Source organism: Mauremys reevesii, linkage group 8 (assembly GCF_016161935.1).
Source record: "Mauremys reevesii isolate NIE-2019 linkage group 8, ASM1616193v1, whole genome shotgun sequence".
NCBI classification, from domain to species: Eukaryota; Metazoa; Chordata; order Testudines; family Geoemydidae; genus Mauremys; species Mauremys reevesii.
The window spans coordinates 106,429,236-106,445,162 of record NC_052630.1 but is presented as its reverse complement, the minus strand read 5'-3'; the positions used below and the strand labels follow the sequence as shown (position 1 = coordinate 106,445,162).

The following is a 15,927-nucleotide window of genomic DNA, read 5'->3' as shown; positions in this document are numbered from 1 at the left end:
CCCAGCATGGGGTTGTTTTTGTTCAGGTCAAATGACTTGGATTGATTTTAAGTGATAGAGGCATTTAAAAAAAAAGAAGGCGAAAATAAGACGAGGACGTGGAAGAGTGGCCTCAGTTGCACTCACACGCCTGCAGCATGACTTGGGCCACAACAATGAAATGGGGGGAAGGAGTTTTCTGATCATTAAGACGTTTCAGTGCGATGAGACAAAGACAGGGAGAAAAGCAGCTGAGCACAAGGAAAGCCGTCCTGGTGGGGCGATCTCTGGGGAGGGGCTTGCAGCCCCATTGCTGGGATGCTTCAAAGTAGAATGGGTGAAACACTAGCAAATAGCCTGTAGCAAAGAACCCCGCTTTTCATCCTCGCTGCCCCGCCCACCTGGGCCCCCACTTACATCCCTAGCCAGGGAGAGCCGGAGAGACGCATTGGCTGGGGCAGGGCTAGATGAGCGGGTGCTAATTCCAAACAAATAATCCAATTACAAACAATGTATTCAACTAATTTTGCATCTTATTGAGTTCCCGGAATGAACCGACACATGATTCTTCTCAACTTTGTTGATTCAAAGTTACGTGTGAATTTCTCTTACCCAGCGGCTGACTTGTTCCGTAAGTCCCATGGAATCATTTCTGTTTGGTGACTGGACAACGGTCGTTCTGGTCTAACGCTCACCGAAAATGAATTCCCGGGTTTGCTTTCTGCATGCACTGGGGGAGGGCGAGTTTGAAGTTGACTTTCCTTGGTGCCGGTGCTAAATAACACGTGACCCACCAGCATTCACAGACACCAAAGGGGGCAGAGTCCGCCAGAGCAAATTGATGTGAGGATTTAGCCGATGTTTCTAGGGCATCATTTGCAGTGTTCTCCCAACTCTTCCTAATGGGGCTGTTCCCAGCTCTCCTTTTGCTGATCTTTCTATTTTAGGGTTTTGTGCTGTTGGCCATCACGGCGGGATCTGAGCCGCTCCCACATAAAGTACCATAGAAATAGCAGAGTTCCTAGGGGATTAGTGGGGTCTGTGGCTCTTCTCTGTGCGTCTCAACTAGTGTAGGGTTTTCTATAGTGCCATAGCAGCCACGTCTCTTCTCCCCTCCAGCTAGAGCTTTGGGAGATCTGATCCGCCTGTGGCTCCAGGAGCTGAGGGGCTCTAGCTGTCCATTTATAGGATATGGACATTTATAATATTCAGGATTCCTGGCCCTGGGGAGGGGGGTGTGGTTTAGTGGCTAGAGCAGTGGGGGGAAGGGCTGGGAGTCAGGACTCCTGGGTTCTCTTTCCAGATCAAGGAAAGAGTGAGATCTGGTGCTTGGAGCAGGAGGCTGGGGGTCAGGCATTGCCTCACTGCGGGATTCATTTCACCGCCGCATGCCTCGGTTTCTCCATCTGCAGCGGGGATAGTGACACTGACCCACCCTTGCAAAGCGCTTTGTGACCCAGGGAGGTGCTCCAGAACTTCTCGAGGTTGCCTAGTGCCCATCATGACACGTGAGGGATGGTGGCTGCCTTGTGTTTTTAGCTGGCTGCTAGAGCTGGTGCTGATCCGGCCTAGCTCTGAGCTCCCTGGTCCGGTGCGATCCCAGTTGTTACTCCTGCTCTTTGGGCTCTGGTAATAACGCTGCCCTAGGAACCCAGCTCATCCTTCGCCATGGGCAATGGAAAGGGCCAGTGGGAATTCAGCCGTGGGTCTCAGCTGCCTGATATGAGCTATTGGGGAGCCATCGGACCCCCCATTACCCTCCGGTACCGTCCGTGGCATTCGCCGGGATCTCGCCTTTTTGTAAAGCTGAGCGGAGGAACTTTCACTTGGTGTTCGGGGGCGATTTACAGCTCAGAGGGAGCTGAAGGAGGCTGAGAACTTCACTGCCCAAAGTCTCTGAGAGGAGGAGGTGCCGCCTTTGCGTTTCTCTTGCTGTTTGAAGTGAAGGAGTTTCCCTTCAGTTGTTCTTTTTAGAGTCACTTCAGCAACATACTTACACAGGTCTGTTGATGCCCCTCACTCCTGACCTGCAACCCCCTAGTATTCCAGCCCTGGTATCCTCCCACCCCATCCCCCGGCCCAAGCTCTGCCAATGCCCCTCAATCCCGACCCGCAGCCCCCAGGTACCCAGCCCTCAACCCTTCCCCCCACAACAGCTCTGCTGATGCCCCTCAATCCCGACCCGCAGCCCCCGGTATCCCAAACCTGATCCCACCCCCCACCACCACCATGCAGCTCTGCCGATGCCCCTCAGTCCTGACTCACAACCCTCTATGCAATTTCAGATGTAATAGGTGGGCACAGGCTGCATGTGTGTCTGTTTTCTAACAACGGAGCTCGTCAGGGACTGAGCTGCGACTGCCAGACTCATTTCAGGGATAGCTAAGCTACGTTCAGAGCCCAGGGACCCGATCCTGCTTTCAGTCACACTGGTGTCAATCTGGGGTCGCACCCTGGAGATCAGTGGAGTTGCTCTGGATTTGCATTGATGTAACAAGACAAGGATCTAGCGCCCAGTCTCCAGAAGGGAGAGGTGGGTGCGTTACTATTAATTCAGTAGCCGCCTGGGTTGTGATCCATTTGCAAGCTCCCTTGGAAGGGGCCGGTGGAAAAATTCCACAGCGCAGGGGTTCATTTGTGTATCAAGAACTCTGCGTTCAGGGCAGGAAATATTCAGTTTCAACACTTACATTTAAACATTTCCTCAGAGCCTCAGAGACCCTGCAAACAGCGGGAGCGCCCAGGCGCTGCCTTTTCATCTCCCTGGCACTAGCCAGCGAGGGGGAAATGCGGCGGAGTCGAGGAAGGTAAACACTGGAGCAGAGCCCGACAGCATTACAAGGGACCTACGGGGGGAGAGAGAGCGGCAAGGGAAACAAAAACACAGCTGCCAAAAACACACCCTGAACAGAGCCGTTCAGGGTCTCCCAGGAGCCAGCTTGGCAAAGGTACGGAGAGCGGAGCTGGGGGCACCGGCTGCGTCCGCATGGGCAGGCAGGTCTGACCCAGAATGGGAACTCTGGGCAGCGCCTGTCCCAGGTACCCAGCGGAATAGATTTACCACCCTAGTTCAGTTCAGAGGTGGCTTCTGCTGTTCAGTGGCGTGGGCTGGGTCAGTGACCTGCTCGAGATCCCAGAGCCGGACTCCCTCCTCCGTGGTGGTGAGTGCCCTGCCAGCCTCTGCCGATGCCAAGCTGAGGATGTCTCGGCCTCCTTTGCTGTTGCACTCAGGGTTCGCTGCACCCTTCTCCAGCATTGCACAATGCCCGGGTGTCATCCCCGCACGACAGAAGAGATCAAAGGGTGGGAGTCTGGCTGGGCCCTGAGGCCAGGGAATACGGTCCGGGGCGTGTTCTCAGTTGGCCTTGCACACAGACAACACATCTGTGGCCTCAGGAGCGCTCCCTATTTACCATTAGTCCTGCAGGCCTGGGAGCCGTGCGTAGGAGTCAGAACGGGTCCCCTCCCTGCTGCTCATAGTGAGACTGGCAGCTCCCCTGGGCAGTGCCGTGTCTTTCCCTCTCTGCCATGAAGATCAGTAACACCCCCGCAGTCCCCACCAGGGTCCGAGTAGGGCAGCTGTCCCGTGCTTGGCTGGCACCGATTTGTTACCATACAGTGAGTGCAGCGGGCAGCTAAGGGGAGCACTGCTCATTCCTCCTGCTAGACTGGCCTGAGGGGGCTGCTGGACCCTGGACGGGGAGGCTGGGCTTGGGGGCGCCGGGCCCGATCCAGCGCCCAGCAAAGTCGGTGAGAGTCTTTCCGCTAACGGCGGCGGCGCTTCGCTCAGGCCCTGGGAGAGGAGGGGGGTCTCCTGGCGGTGGGGAAGCCATGTGGCCCCTTGGAGGCCAGGCAGGTTCCATTTCAGAGCCCCCAGCGTTCGAGGAAGGATCCTGCAGCCTACAGCTCTGCTCTGTGCCAGGGAAACGGAGCCGATTTCACCCGTGGCTGCAGCCCCTGGGAGCTGACTGCAGGGCCGTGTCCGCGTGTGCCCCGCGTGCAGCCAGTGTGCCGGCACCGAGCGGGTGAAACAGGCCGTTCGGTTGGGGGTAGCAAAGCCCCCCTAGCACTTGATGGGCGTGTTTTGCCCTGGTTTCTTGAGGCGGCTGCACCGTCGCCCTCTGTAGCAGTGCCGCTGCTGCATGGCCCCGGGGGAGTTTCGTCCTAAGGCCCCCGGGCTTGGCCCTGAGAGCACGGCTGGAGACGGTGGCCCCAGAGCGCCCCTAGTGGCGATGGCAGGAAAGGGAGCCCGCCCCATCCCAGGGCAGCCGCTACTGTTCTGCATGGCAGGCAGCCTGGGGCTCAGAGGGTGCACGCCCAGCGCAGGCGGATGAGGCGGGGATCCAGGAGGGCAGCGTGTTTACCCAGCGGGGACCCAGCAGGATTTCCCGTCCGCTCGAAGACGGCCTGTTTATTTTGGGAGGGAGACTCAGACAACGCCATTGTTTGGTTGCTGGGGCTAACGTTATAAATAGCAGGCGGTGGGGGGTCCCTCCTGGGCTATTTCAAGCCCCCGCCACACAAAAGTGGAAAGGCTCCAACAGGAAGCTGGAATTGCTCAAATGCCGGCCTTTGCCGCTGGGGTCAGTGCGCGCTGGCTCTTCGGCTCTGGTTTGGTTTCGGGGCATTATTTAAACACGAGAGACTGAGGAGAGAGCTTGTGTCAGAGGGCGGGGGAGACATCCCAGGATAGCAATGCTGCATGTCTGCAAATCTGCCGGGAGGGAAGTGGGGTCCAGTGGATGGAGCAGGGAGGCGTGGGAGAGGGGTCAGAACTCTTGGGGTCAGTTCTGGGCTGGAGGCAGAAATTGTGTCTTGTGGCTAGAGGGGGCTGCGAGTCAGGACTCCTGAGCTCCCTGCCTGGCTTTGAGCTAGTGGTTAGAGCAGGAGGGGCTGTAAAGAGAGTCGATTCATGGTGTTGTTCCGATCTCTGGCTCTGACCTTGGGCAAGTGCCTTCCCTCTCACTGTCGCCATTTCCACATGGGAATTCCTCATTTCCTGTGGTGAGCGGAGAGGAACCCCCGGAGCTCCTGGCTTGCTCCAGCTCCGGACTCAGAGCACGCGCCTCTGGGGGCTGGGAGCTAATTAACGGCTTTGCCTAAAGTGCTTTGCGAGCCCCATCACGGGCTACTTGTGCCCTTGGAAGGCAAGGAGGAGCCAAGGTTAGTCACACACCTATTTCAGACCTTGCCTCTCGTTAAATGTGTGCACGGGCCCTGTATACGGTGAGCAGCAGGCACCCCGGAAAGCTGCCGGCACCAACATTTCATCCTTTGAGAAGGCCTCTTCCTTTAACGGGGATTCCCTGAGCTGGGCTCCGCCGTTCTCAGGAGCCATAAAATGGCACCTTTGGGCTTGTGGTTGGAAGGCCACATTGCATGCAGCCCCTTGTAGCCAGCGCAGACTGCTTCATTGTGCATTACTGCCTCTCGCTTGGATTGCACCAATCTGATCCGTGTCTAACACCTAAATAAATAATCCAGCAGGAGGGTTCACATTAGATGACAACGGGCAGCCATAAAGCATGCTTCCCCTTGCAGGAGCGCTCAGACCTGGGCTCGGCACGCCCCCTTATGAGCACAGGCGCTAATACAGCTGGGAAACAGGGATTTGGAGGCCGGGGGGTGTTTCTCCTTTATTGTAGCTTCATTGTTTGCTTTAGAGTTTTATTTTATGTTAAATAGGCGCTGTATATTCCTAACGGAGGGGCAATAAAGTTTCCGAGCTGGAGGAAATTGGCTTAGGAACAGGGACTTAAACAGAGAAATCTGGTTGTGCAGTGAAAATAGAAAGGCAGCGTTCTCAGGCCTGGGGCGAGCCGCAAGAGTGTTTCTGTGCTCTCCCCAGGCTGATCCTGCAGGCTTCTAAGCGCCCTCAACTCCCAGGGAAGTCAGAGACACTCAGCACCTCTCAGGATCGGCCCCCTGATAACTACAGCCTATGGGGAGACGAACCACATGAGATCGAATCGATCCCTGGTGTGACTCCGTCAACTTCAGCGCAGTGAAGCCAGGATCTGGCCCCTGACCTTTCGGGTGGGCTGCCAGCCTTCGTCCTGGCGCGCTGGGGAGCGGCCTGAGTGGAGCTGCTGTCAGGAAGCCAGGCGAGGCGTGTGGCCGTGGCCACGGTGCAGAGCCCCAGGGAGCACAGGGTGGGATTTGGTAATGGGAAGCTGCTGCAGAGCAGTAGGGAGCCCCTGCCAGGCTCCCACATGGCGCTGAGCCCTCCTTTTATACGTCCTGTTACTGGCCGTGTGGGGCTGGGCCTGAGGGAGAGGCGTGTGCTCTGAGTCCGGAGCTGGAGCAAGCCAGGAGCTCCGGGGGTTCCTCTCCGCTCACCACAGGAAATGAGGAATTCCCAAGGCCTTCAGTGGGACTTACTCATCCCTGAGCGGGGTGGGAGGAGGAGAACTGTGCCCTGGATTGTCGACCGCTCTGCCACTGCCTCACTGCGTGGGCTGGGGGAATTCCCCTCTCTGTACAGGGGGGATAATTATCCTGGCCCACCTCACACAGGGGCCGTTGGGCTTAACAACAATAATTAGCACTTTATCGGCCGTCCATCTCCAAGGGGCCGAGCAATAGCGTCATTCCACGTTTTGTAGCTGGGGAGACTGAGGCACAGAGCGGGGAAAGGTCCTGCCCTAGGCCACCCAGGGAAGCAGTGGCACAACCAGGAATGTTATTTAGGAGCCTGGCGTGCGAGGTGCTGTGCAAAGAGAACAAAGCCAGGCCCTGCGTCAGACAAGAGATGGATACAGACAGACAGATGGAGGAGAACAAGGAACTAGAACCCGCTGCCTCCCGCTGGTGCTGATGTGTACAACGTGCCTGGCCGAAGAGCCTTTAATCTGCAGGGGCGTTCGTGCTCTCTCTGTGTCTGCTGCCAGGGAGTGAAATTCATTAGAAATACGCTATGGAATAGCTTGTTCCATTAGCCCATATTCTATTAGTCGTGTTCAGATCGTCACGCTGAAATTCAGCCAGCCTCACGTGGGAGCGTGTCACTCACACTAGCAATTTCCCACCCAGCCCTGTCCCCAAACACCCCGTCTCAGTCCTACGAGGGAATAGGACCTGGAGGCTGTGTCTGACCCGGCTGGGAGGGCTGGCAGCTCCACAGGACCAACAGGTCCATGGGAAAAGCTTGGAGCTGCCTCGATAGAAGCCAAGTGGCAAAGCTGCACCTTTCCTTTCTGTTCCCTCGGGGTTGCTATGCCGTGGGGCAGGGCAGGGCAGGGCGCTCACCACCTCCCTGTGAGCATCTGTCCTGGGGTCTCTCTCGGGTCCATGCGCTGCCCTGCCTAAACCTGCCTTGGGCCAGCAGAGAAACATGGCTGGGGTAATGTCAGTGTCAACCCAGACTGGGCTTACGCAGGCACGGGGGTTAATGCTGTCTCCACTCCTCTCCCCACAGGCAAGAAGAAAGCAACCTTGTTTGACAGCCAGGCCCCGATCTGCCCCATCTGCCAGGTCCTTCTGCGCCCCGGCGAGCTGCAGGAGCACATGGAGCAGGAGCTGGAGAAACTCACTCAGCTGAACGTCAGGTAAGGGGCTGCCCTGTTTTTCCATCCTCTCTCCGCCAGAGCGGCCAATTGGCCAAAGCTTAAAATCCAGGCGCCTTCCCAGGGCTGGCCAGCCATGGGCACTTTCCAAGCAGCCCTGCCAGGGATAGTGAACGAGGTGTGTGTGTGTGGGGGGGGGGTTGTGGGCGTGAAGCACCCAGGGGACTGGGCTAAAACCAGCAAACTCATTTTCACATGGGAGCCCAGGGCCTGATCCAGCCCCCGTGGAAGTCAGCAGGAGTCTCTCCATTGGCTGGACTGGGAGCTCCCCTCTCCCAGGGAGAGGAGCGCAGGGCCCACTAGAAAAGCCAGGCACCCAGAGAACAAAGGGCCAGTGCGTTTACCCGCTGAGTCCCCAGCAACGCTCCCTGCACCTCAGGGCCTCAGAGCTGCTCTTCACCCACCTTCCTGCACGGGGCTGAGACCCTCCTTCCCCCAGCCCTTGGCCCGTCGTCCTGCTTCCTGCGGCCATTCAATACACTCCACTGAGTAATGGCTCCCTGATGTTCATTGCAGTTGGATTCAGAAGCACTCCTTAGACATAAACTAATGGATCGGTCCATCAATGGCTGTTAGCCAGGCTGGGCAGGGATGGTGTCCCTAGCCTCTGTTTGCCAGAAGCTGGGAATGGGCGACAGGGGATGGATCACTGGATGAGTCCCTGTTCTATGAATTCCCTCTGGGGCACCTGGCACTGGCCGCTGTCGGCAGACAGGAGACTGGGCTAGATGGACCCTTGGTCTGACCCAGCCTGGCTGTTCTTATGTTCCTCCAGCCCCACTAAAACCCAGGGACATGCTGCTTCCCACTGCGATGCAGCTTTCGGGCGAGCAGGTACTTAGAGCTGTCAGCTCGAGGCATCCCTGGTACTTTGCTTCAGCAGCTTTGGGGCTCAAGGGGGCAAAACCAACCCCCCCGCCCACCCCCACCCCCGCACCAAGGCAGCAGGTATTTAGCAGAGAGCCTGCTGCCCTGGGCTGCCTTTCAGCTCCCACTGCCTGCCGCTTTCCCCAGCACAGCAAAGTCCCCTAGTTAAAAAAAAATGAATTGCAGTTGAACTGCTAGCAGTTATTTAGGGAATGACTGTAGCCAAGGGTTGGCAGATCCCTGCCCCTGCCTTCATAAAACTCAGCAGCCTTGGAAAGAGCGTGTTTATTTCCATTATTAATGAATTCCCCGGTTATTAAAAGGTGAGAAAAAGAATCAAACTGCCGACTGGAAGCTAAGTTACATCACCGAGGGATCGGGAAGGGAGTTGGCGGCAGCGGGGGAGTGGCGCAGATTAATTGCCCCATAGCACCTGGTCAGACCACCGCTGAGGTTTGGAGAGAACCCACTGCAGACTCAGCTCGGTCTGGGATATTTTCCAGCCAAGCAGTGACTGTGATTGGCTGCAGAGGAGGGGGGAATGGAGGGAACCTCAGCAGAGACCTCCTGATGGAGACCTCCCAGATTCATCACCCAGGTGGAATGCAGATCCATGGCTCGTTAAAAGAGAGACAGTGGGGGGGGGAAGCGAACAGCCAATCCATTTATCCCATGCGACACCCAGTCCCCTTGTGTGCGTAATTTATGGTGTAATTTGGGCTGCATCCAACTTAATAAAGGGCCACTGCAAATTAGTGAACAGGTTTAAATGAACAGAAGCAATTAGTGGTCAGAGCAGCCCATCAAGGAAGTTGGGCCAATCTCAGAGTGAAACTGAAACTGCTGAGCAGCCTCTGGTCGGTGCGCGCAGTGATGGGAAGGTGGCGTTTAATGGGAAAGGAAAGGAAACCCTAAATCATACAGCGTGACAAGGGCCATTGTGGGCCAGCTGACAAATGAAAAAGAATGGCCTTATTCCTTTAAACGCGAGCGGCAGTTAAAGAGCAGCCGGCTCGCTGTGGCTCGCCCTCTCTTCCCCGGCCGGCTGGTCGGCCCCGCACACGCTGAAGAAGAAGCAGAGGTCTTTATTAATTATTAAATAACTACTCCCACCGTGCCATGATAGATAACAGTCAATCTACTCTATGGATTCAGGCAAGAGAGGCTAATCTGCAACAAAGCCACTCGTCGCCCTGCCGCTCTCTCCCCGCCTCCTGGCCGTGGCCGCCCTCGCTGGGGAGGGAGCCACCGAAACTCCTGCCAGGGTGGGGAGCAGGACACAAATGTGGCTCCTTACCTGGAACCTCTCCCAGCCATGCAGGGCCGATTGGCTGTAGCAATGCGAGTGGCTCCTCTTCCACTCCCTGCCCTGGAGTCCTGGCCACAGGAAGAGCCGGGAGCAAGAGAACAACACATCACCGAGAAAAAACCCAGGCGTCCTCGTGGCACGTGGCTAGCCCACGAAAGCTTATGCCCAAATAAATGTGTTAGTCTCTAAGGTGCCACAAGGACTCCTCAGTTTTTTTGCTGATACAGACTAACCCAGCTGCCGCTCTGAAACACATCACCGAGCGGAGCGAGAAACTCAGGATGATCTCAACTAATCCAATAAACATACAAATAAAGGCAGGGCTCTAAACGGGATGGGGATCGGGGCAGGAGCCCAGCCCACCCCTGCCAATGCCGAGTCATTATGGAAATAGCTGCGCAGCTGTTACTTATCAGGCTGAGGGGGAGAAACGTGCCGAGGGGTTGCTTTCCAGGGGGGTCGGTTTTTAACAGAGGACACGGCCAGTCATGGTTCGTGTGGTGACGTTTTAATAAACCTGAATCATTTTGCAGCAACAAAGACAAATGGGCAGCGCTTGCGGTGAGGCAAGGCGGATCCCCTCAGGCCCACTCTGCAGGCATCGTCCCCCAGGCCGGAGGAGGATACTGGGCTGGAAGGAGCAGACCGCTGGGTATGGGGCGACCTTGCCTGGCACGCTGGGTTTCAGGTTAGGCACCTTCTCAGCAGGAAGTTAGTGACATCCTGGAGGGAGCGTGGGAAGCAGTGGCAAGACGAGGCATTCCCAGGCTGTGCACAGGAGGGATGGGATGGAGTGCAGGCTGAACTGCAGAAAAAGGCTCCTTGCAGGCCTGATGATTCGGGCTGTGGAACCATCTCCACAGGGAGGGGCGGGAGCCCCATCCTCTGGGACCTTTGGGAAGCAGGCTGGACAAAGCGCTCATCAATGTACCACAGGTGCAGCAGCCCCAGCATGTTCCGTAGCTTCCTGTCTCATAGCCAGTGGTGATGTCGGCAGGGGCTTTTCAAGGTCTGCCAGCCACGCTCCCGCAGACTGGCAGAGCGCTCAGCGCTGGAGCCTTGCAGAAAAAAAGCCACTCTCAGGCAAGGAGGGGCACGACTGGGCCAGTGTGGCCAGGGCAGGCAGAAGATGCCGTCCCAAGGGGCTGGCAACCAGCTGTGACTGCAGTCACCTGCGCTGAGAAGAGACCAGGGGTGGGAGAAGCAGCATTGGGGCCAGTCATTGAAACAGAGCACGTAGTGAAGTGGAATTTACCAGAAGCCTCTGGAAATGTTGAATGGGTTTGAGCTGAGATGGGTCCACTGGATCTGGGTCCAACCCCCCCTTAAAGTGGCTGGGGCCTGAGACCCGCCCCGCCAGCCCCAGCTCAGCCTTTCGAGGGAGGGAGGGAAGGAAGGAGAGGGCTGCATGCAAATTTCATTTCTGAGCCACTGGCGCTGTTTCTAGAGCCAGCAGCCTCGGAGCCCTTCTCGGCGTTACATATGTAACAGCCTCATTGAACCTGACATGTCAAATTCAGGCCATTTGTGCGAAATCTCCCTTTAATAATACCGTTTCATTTCGCTCAAATGAGACTTGAATGCATGTAAAATGGAGAAGGATATTTAAGCGCTAACATTAGGCAGATGTCTTGCCAGAGGCCGATTGAATGTATGAGATTTTGAAGTGTTTAACACGTTTTCGGTGCTCCCTCTTAGAATATGTCACCTGGCTCCCCCCCCCCTTTTCTTTTTTTCCCCTCTTTAAGCGAAGGGTATAAATTGAAAGTAAACAAAACTACAAGCCTCAGCGTTCTGGGATTAACTCCTTCAGTGCCGGAAAATTCCTGCTCTCCCTCTGCAGAGAGATGAAGTAGGAGCTTATCTGTGGGAAGTCCCCGTTCCAAGGAGCCAAAGGCCAGTTGTGACGAATAGGATTTGGGTGTAGAACCAGTCCCAGACACTCTTTAGGAGAGGGGCCCTCTGTTCACTTGATCTAGCACCCAGCCCCATGGAGACCTAATCCTCGATTGGGCCTCTAGGCATTCGCACAATAGAAATAATAAATAATACCAGCGCCGCGTCAGACCTATATGCACGGCATGTATATATGCCCCAGGCCCCACTGAGCCTGTACTGAATACATGGATCGGGCCCTGCCCCGTCTGTCTTGCCCATAGTTCTGTATTTATTGACACCAGCTCTGGAGTAGCCAGGAAGCAGCAATCAGGTCTATTGTGAAATTTCAGGCGTCAGTAATATCCCAAAGCTGATCTGAGTGTCTCTCGGAGCAGTGTGAGTTGCATCTCCATCTCCTATCCAGGAGGTGGGGGTCGTTTGAGGAATCAAAAGCATCTCGGTAAGGTCCAGATTCCCGCAATCCCATCCCCTGCATGCAGCCTCGCGCTCCTTCTGATGTCAGTGGGAGCTGCGAGCACTCACCCAAGGGAAGCATTACGCTCCCCATGAAGAGCGCACGCCTAGTGTGATCGGCCTGGAACGTGTGGCCCCGAGAGGGCGCGGGAGGAAGTGGTGTAGGGAAAGGGGTGAACGGCAGCCCACTCTTTGACTGCCGTTTGTGAATCTGGGGTCACCGGACTGTGTGGGGCACGTTACAGCACACCCTCACCATGTGCCATTGGCTAAATATCCCAGCCTCCACCACCTCCCGTCCACATGGTTCCTGACGGAGCCAGCTGGGCACTGGGCCCTCAGCGTGACCATCAGTTTGTTCCCTGTGCAGCCAGCCCATTGATGTGGTGGCTCCTTGTACATAAATATGCCCTGATGCACATGTATGAATTGTGTGTCTGGGTGACTATTATAGGTGGAGCTGGTCATGACACGTCTATAATTAAGGATGCCTAACACTTTCCATTATAACACCCTTCTTTTTAGTTGCTTATCACTTTCCGAACTTAAATCACATGGGCTGAAATTTCCCATGCTGGGTGTCTGTCTCAAACTGAATTTTGGGGGGAAATTTAAGCTAAAATGGGTCACTTCTCCCCTCCCATCCTTTGTTTTGCCTGCATTTAGTTCTTGGGGATAGAGACTCTCTCACTAGGTGTGCACTGGCTTTTGACGTCTCTGGTGCCGCACTGTAACCAGCCGTGTCCATCAGGTCTCTCTGTGCCCTGGCATCCTGGTAATATCAAGCCCTCAGGCACTGCCCTGGTCTCAGGGCTATATTGTGTCTCATGTGGTTTGGTTTGGTTTAATGTGGAGTCTTGCTAATGGTGCTTTAGTCATATTATTTCAGTGTCAGTGGCCTCAGCCTTTTGGGATAATTCAGCAGGAGACTTGCTGGATTTCTTATTCGAAGGGCTCATAGATCTACATGGAGCCTCTTTAGCTTTACCATGAAACAGCTGATCACAAGCAGCTCTTAACGCCTTGTCAGGGCTGCTCAACAGGTGCCTTTAGTTACAGGGACGTATGTGGGACACTGGACAAAAAGGGCGACGTAGCTTTCCCAGAGCACCGTTTGCTGCATGAGGCGCAGGGATATTTGCCTGGGATAAAAGGTTATGAACAAGGATACTTAAAGAAGCTACAATGCTTCTTTCTTTCTTGTACCCATCATTGGAGTATCTCTGTGCACAGGAAACAGTAGCACCTATGGAGCAAACACGGGTCCTCTTTATTCAAGCTATTTGAATAAATACGTATTTTAAAATCCCTCCGTTAGCTGCTACCTTCCCTGGTTAATGGGCTCTGGTTTGTTGCCCACATGAAGAGAGTGGGGGTGAGGTCTCTGTGTGCACAGCATTTCAGGCATTAACGGGGGCCCCACTGAGCCAGACCTGTCTTGTGCCCAGAGCCAGCACACGAGCTCTCTTACGTCCTAGCTGCTTGCAAGGCATTTCCCGAAATACAGCTGAGGCCGGCTCCTTCAGCTCCTTCAAGCTGGGTGCAAAGGAAAAATGCTCCCAATGGTTTTCCAGTTGGCAGGAAGCGGAGAGCCAACGCTGCCGGGGAGAGGGAAGTGGAGCAGGATGCAGTGGGGCGGCAGGAAGGACCCATTCAAAGCAGGGTAGGTGCTCGTGGGGGAAGCACAGCTCATCCCGTTGTGCCAGCTTTGATTCATGGTGAGGGAGGGAAAGCCAGACACAAGGACTTCAGTGGCTTCCGCGCCTACGGAGGCTTTCAGTGAATCCTGCCAGGATTTAAATCTTCTCTCCTCATTCCCCTTATGGTGGGCAATCTTTTCCCTTTCTCGCTATCTTCCCTCCTTTGGCAGGCAAGCTGGGAGCAGAAACTGCTGCCTCGGCTCCTGGCAGCGCTTCCTCCGCCCTCGCTCATGCCGAGAGGGCTGTCTCTCAGGGCTGCTGGGAAAGAAGGAGATAGCTACAGATATCCACACTCTCCAGAAGTTGGAAATGGGGCCCTGTCCCCGGTGGGACCAGAACACCGGAGTCTGGAAACATGCTTCAAATACGGCTCAGTCCCACCCTTACTGCCAACCTCAGTTATCTTGGGGGGCCGCTGTGTTGTAAGTGGGGCCTACCGCTGGTACGAACGTGTAGTGCAGATGGGACCTGCAGCGCGGTGTCACACCACCATCCACCCTGCTCCGGGGAATCCTGCTCCTACAACAGCATTTAAACCAGGCTGCCGCTTGCACAGCTCGGATCCCCGCGTGCACAGGGCTGGTTTAATTCCAGAGGGAGTTCCTGGGCTTTATGTCACTCGGCTCCTAGCGTGGACCAGGGAGAGGCCTGAATGATGCAAAACTTGACTGGAAGCCCTGCCCCTCCCTTCAGCTGCCCAAAAGAATCCCACCAAGCCGAGGCGCACTCCCAAGCCCCAGCAGGATAAACAGAGTGTGTAAAACCCCAATTAGTTCTGTTGGCACATGTCATGTCAGGGTCATGGCTCTCGCCTCCGGCCTCCCAGATTTATGCCCAGGGACATAAACCCATCAGCCAGCACGCAGGCGCTGCCGCTGCACTCCCGAGCAGCCAGTGCCTCAGACTTACCAGCCTTTGAATGAGTGAGATTAGAGACATTTATGAGTGAGATATTTTTTTTTTACAAAGCTCCATTGAAATACATAGTAAATCTCCCCTTAAAAGCAGTGACACAGGTGAACATAGCTCCGGGGGGAGGGGGGGACTGAATGATTGTCACAGAGGGAGACTAGACATCTAAACCTGGCCTTCTCGCTCCCTTGTGGGCTAACTTTTCTTTCTTTCTTTCTTTCTTTCTTTCTTTCTTTCTTTCTTTCTTTCTTTCCAGGCTCTTTCCCTCTTTTTTCATCTTATTTTTTCCCCATCTGCTTGTTTCTTTCATCGCTTCTTCCCTTTCTCCCCTTCGTCCCCCCGCCCCTCCCTTCCACCATATCAAGGCGACATCTCCAAGCCAAGTACTTTTAATTTCGCCTGTGGCCCTTGCTGACACGGTGGATATGCACAGCAAGTTAAATTCCCGCCTGATCAATAAAACAGAAGCAGTGTGTCCGACCGGTCGATATTTTTTTATCTGTCTTCAGCCCAGTCCTGCTGATGACAGCCCCCTGCGCTTCAGCAAAGACACTCAAGGGCATCGGGCTTTGGCAACACAGCGCTTTTCTTTTTTTTTATTTAAATAAAAAAAAAATCCAGATGCCTACAAAAAAAAAAAAGTTCATGGAGTTTGGCCTTTGCTTAATAACGTTTTTATGATTTATCTTAATTTTTAATTGAAAAAAATTTGCGAATTAATTGATTTCTGGGACTTGCCAATTAACATTGTAATTGGGTGCATGATAAATTTTGAAGGAGCATCATTTTTCTCCCTCTCGCTCTTGTCAGCGAGAAGGGGATTCAGGCGGGCAGATGCTTCCTATTTAACCCCCCCTCCCAGGTATGACCGCTCCCCCCCGCCCCCCCACTACTGTATCTTAAAGAAGGAACAAGAAAGCTAATAAAGTCATGTTATTAGAGTCTCAACAGAAGTGACCTCGCAAGGCATAAATCCAGGCCTGGGAGATCCTGGGGACAGCTACTATTAAGTGCCTCGCAGTACTTTCTGCCAGGCAGCCGAGGACGCCCTCCCCATCTCCTGATTGATCTTCGCAGAAGCTTGCCCGACAGCCTGTGTAAGGTGGCTCGGCCAGGCCCAAAGCTTGGAGGCAAGCAGCTGACGCAGGCAGCCGGGCCGGGGGAGCTTCCTGAAACTTCCCCTAGCAAAAGGGCTTGAAATTTAGGGCCACATCCTGCCGGGTGCTCAGCTCTCAGTGGGGTC

At 55.0% G+C, this 15,927-nt stretch overlaps 1 protein-coding gene across 3 annotated transcripts in view; it reads left to right on the top strand.

Annotated features, from left to right (window-relative positions):
- RNF220 (ring finger protein 220) overlaps positions 1-15,927 on the top strand; it is a 317,769-nt gene that overhangs the window by 192,463 nt on the left and 109,379 nt on the right. For all 3 annotated transcript variants that reach the window (XM_039483594.1, XM_039483593.1, XM_039483592.1), the window contains exon 3: positions 7,397-7,526. In XM_039483594.1, the coding sequence (XP_039339528.1) occupies positions 7,397-7,526 (130 nt within the window). The remainder of the gene's footprint in view (positions 1-7,396; positions 7,527-15,927) is intronic.